General features: G+C 47.4%; 1 protein-coding gene across 1 annotated transcript in view; it reads right to left on the bottom strand.

Annotated features, from left to right (window-relative positions):
- PHLPP1 (PH domain and leucine rich repeat protein phosphatase 1) overlaps window positions 1-262 on the bottom strand; it is a 198,976-nt gene extending 198,714 nt beyond the window's left edge. Inside the window, exon 1 of the mRNA XM_019538254.1 lies at window positions 88-262. Within this exon, the coding sequence (XP_019393799.1) occupies window positions 88-262 (175 nt within the window). The remainder of the gene's footprint in view (window positions 1-87) is intronic.
- Window positions 263-3,638: the final 3,376 nt, after the last annotated feature.

Below are 3,638 nucleotides of genomic sequence, written 5' to 3'. Positions count from 1 at the left end.
GCGCGGGCTCCATGGCCGCGGCTGGCGGCTGGGTGCGGGGGCGGGGCGTGGAAGGCCGGGCGGCGCTGCGTTCCGCCGGGGGATTACGAGGCGGCCGCGAACATTCCGGCGCTGTCGCCGCGTTCCGCGCTCCACGCCTCAGCGCCGCTGCCCAGCTGTCGCCAGCGCCATTAGGGTTCCGGCCGCCTCCCTCGCCCGGCCCCGCCCCCTCCGCGTGGGGGCTCATGAATATGTAGCGGCCCCCGCCTTGGGGTGACGCCATGCCGCCCTCCGCCATGCGCATGCGCACTTAGGGGCGGGACGGGGGGCGCTGGGGTTGTAGGCGCGTCCTTCCCGCGTCTTGGCTGAGGCGGCGTTTCCGCTCCCCCCGAGCCCGTGGCTGGGCTTAAGTAGGGCAGGTCTTTCCCCACTTGCGTCTCCCAAGCCCTTGGCTTCCTTTCTGTTCCGTCCGGGCAGAGCTCAAGCCAGCTGCAGGCGTTTTCTTCGCCTGTCCGAAGGGTTTTTGTACCCGCAAAGAAAAACTTTTTCCAACTCTTCGTTGGTGGGGGCTGGTCTGAGAGCGATGCGCTCCTCCCCCACGAGTCCTTGGTTTCTTTTCTGTTCCATCCAGGCAGAGCACGGACCAGCGGCAGACGCTTCCTCCGCCTGACAAACAGTGCTCGTACTTGCGAAGAATTTTTCCAACTATTTTAGTTGGTCTAATAAAAGATCTCCAATTTATTCAAAGAACCTTGTCTCTCAAAAGCAGTCCTGGCTTTGCAGGGAGCTGGACCCTTCCCTCCCCTCCCATCTGTTGCCAGGTGTACAATAATTATCTTATTTGTACACTCATTTCAACCCTTGTACAATTCACCAGCCATGATAGTAAAAGCACTCAAAATGTACGATGATATCCAGGTTGCAACCGTATTGGTTTACAGGAAAAAAGCGATCGGGGCTCGTGGACTTAGGTGATATTTTTTATTAGACCATCAAGATTTACAATATTTTATTTTACTAGATATCTTTATTAGACTAACAAAATGTACACTTTTGAGGGATATAGGTTGTGGCCATGTAGGTGTAAGAAATGGAGGCAAACAGATCACAGAGCAACTCCCTCGAAAGGACTCAGGAACCAAGGGGAAAAAACGTCCATCCTTTACCTCCCCTGTGCAAAATGAAGTTTCTTTTCTACCTGGGAGAACTTTTACAATCTTTGGGTTTTCCTCAGCCTGACAAGGGTGTTTGGACTCAAGCTTGCAAAGAGAAATTTTTCTGCTACTATTTAGTCAGTCTAATAAAAGATACCACCTCTTGCCTGAGAGTTTTGTTTGGCAATAATTTTTGAGGCAGACAAAACTTGGGCTAGAGGCAATATCTTATTAGACCAAGTAAATAGTAGCAAAAATTTTCTTTGCAAGCTTTTAGGTTCAAAGTTTTGTTCTAATAAAAGATACTGCTTCTAGTCCGAGAGTTTTGTCTGCTTCTGCTTTTTAGACCAACATGGCTACAACCTATATGCCAATAATTTTTTATGTTTTGTCTATTAGATGTTTCAACTTTGACAATGCAGTTCTCACTCTATATTGCTCACTGTAAGGTCCTGTGAGTAATATAAAGTAGATCAGACTTATTTGTGTGCTTATTTGTTTATTTTTTCAGTGTACAATAGTTTTTCAGCAAATATCATTTGAGCTTCTAATATGATAATTTCATATTGGAGACCTGGCAGTACTGCCCCCCACCACCAACCTCCATCCCAAGGCCCATAGGGCTGGGCTCTCTGCTCTCTCCCCTCATAGGGTTGCCAGCCCTCCAGGATTGCCTTGTAGTGCCCAGGAATTAGATATAAATCTCCAGGAGACTGCTGAGAGTCACCTGGGAGATCAATGATAGGACATTCATTAAGGTAAATATTAAATGTTGAGTCCAATGTATACAGTAGTTCAGTGTTTTTTTTAAATGTAATAGTAATGTGCATTTGACTTCCTGACGTAAAATCTACGCACCGTAAGCCATAACTGATATATGCAAGCAGGCAGGCACGTTCGCGTTGTGTGTTGCAGGCACGCTGGCATTCCAGAAACCTCCCAGAATAGATTCAAATAGAGTTGGCAACCCTGTTCTTCAGCCTTCCAGCTGCAGCCCCTGCATAGAGCCCTGAGGCCATGGGGGCCAGATTAAGAGCCAAACACAGCCCTGAGATATACTCCCCTTCCCACGTCTCCCTCCAGCCCAAAGTTCTTAGGGGGACGCAGGACCCTGTGGTGCCTCCAGATCCTGTCAAGTGTGCTGCAAGGATGTTAGCACTCTTAGGTGTGCAAACATGACTCACAAGATAAACCCGGAGATCCCACATAGGCACACGTCATGTTACCAGTATTCTGCCCTGCTGTGCTCTTCCTGAGTTCTTTGCAACACAATTGCTCCCTTATTTTTCAGTAGTCAAAAAAAAATGACTGGAAGAGCTGGAGCTTTCCAGGGGGTGCCTCAAGTCTATCAACAGCTGCCTCTAGTCTAACAAGGTTGAGGATCACTGCTCCCCCCTCGAGACCCTCTCAGTCCAGAGGGCCTGGCCACAATGCAAGCTGGAACCCCTGGGCCCTGGTGCTGCCATGTACTGCAACTTTCTCCTTCACATGGTTTAAGCTAGTTTTTAAACCTATGGTAGGACTTTGTCCCCAACTCTGTAGTTCAAAGGAATCTGAAATCTTATCAGGGGCTTTGTTAAAAATAGCTGATCAAGGCAACTATAGGGCCCGGGACACTGATACTGGAATCTATGCTTCACGTCACTAGAAATTCAGTGTTCACAAGTAATTGCCAGTTCATAGCTTCTTAGTGGGTGGTGTGAAGCAATATGGAAGTCTGTCCACCCCATCCATGCAATTAAAAAAAATAATAACCCCTGCTTCTTGTCCTGGTGAAGAGGCCAGGGACTGAAAAGGAAAAGGGTGAACTATGCTTCTCATTCCTTGAGGATGGTCAGAGCCAGGGGGAAACATACATTTGTGAGGAAACTTGTGCAGCTGCTCTGTGTGTTTGATGAACAGAGACAAGACTTTGTTGTTTTTTTTAAATGGATAGAGGAAACAGTGAAGCTGTACAAAAGACTGGATAGAGTTTAACCAAGCAAACACATTAATTTTAATACTGTACAGACACAGTTCTTTCGTATTTACTTAGACAATCCTCTTCTGGAATTCACAGGTGGAGTTTTAGCTAAATAATATCAGCTAAATTATGCTCTAACTTTTGAATGTACTTTAAAAATATGATTTATAAAGGTGTCAATCAACATTTTGCCAAATATTTGTTAGAAACACCCCAGGCAGCACTAAACAGATAGCCTTTGGCAGTTAACCAAGTAACATCAGCATGAAGAGAGGAATAGGCTGCAATCAGACCTAGACAGGTTACAGGGGTGGGCGGATGAGAGTAGGATGGGATTCAACACCGACAAGTGCAAGGTGATGCACCTGGGGAGGAAGAACCAGCACCATACCTATAGGCTGGGGAACTCCCTTCTTGTCCATGCAGGGACAGAAAAGGATCTTGGAGTCATCATTGATGCCAAGATGAACATGGACCAGCAGTGTGGGGATGCAGTCAGGAAGGCCAACCACACCTTGTCATGCATCCACAGATGCATCTCA

Source organism: Crocodylus porosus, unplaced genomic scaffold, assembly GCF_001723895.1.
Source record: "Crocodylus porosus isolate Cpor-Errol unplaced genomic scaffold, CroPor_comp1, whole genome shotgun sequence".
In the NCBI taxonomy this organism is placed as follows: domain Eukaryota; kingdom Metazoa; phylum Chordata; order Crocodylia; family Crocodylidae; genus Crocodylus; species Crocodylus porosus.
This window is presented reverse-complemented; position numbering and strand designations above follow the sequence as displayed.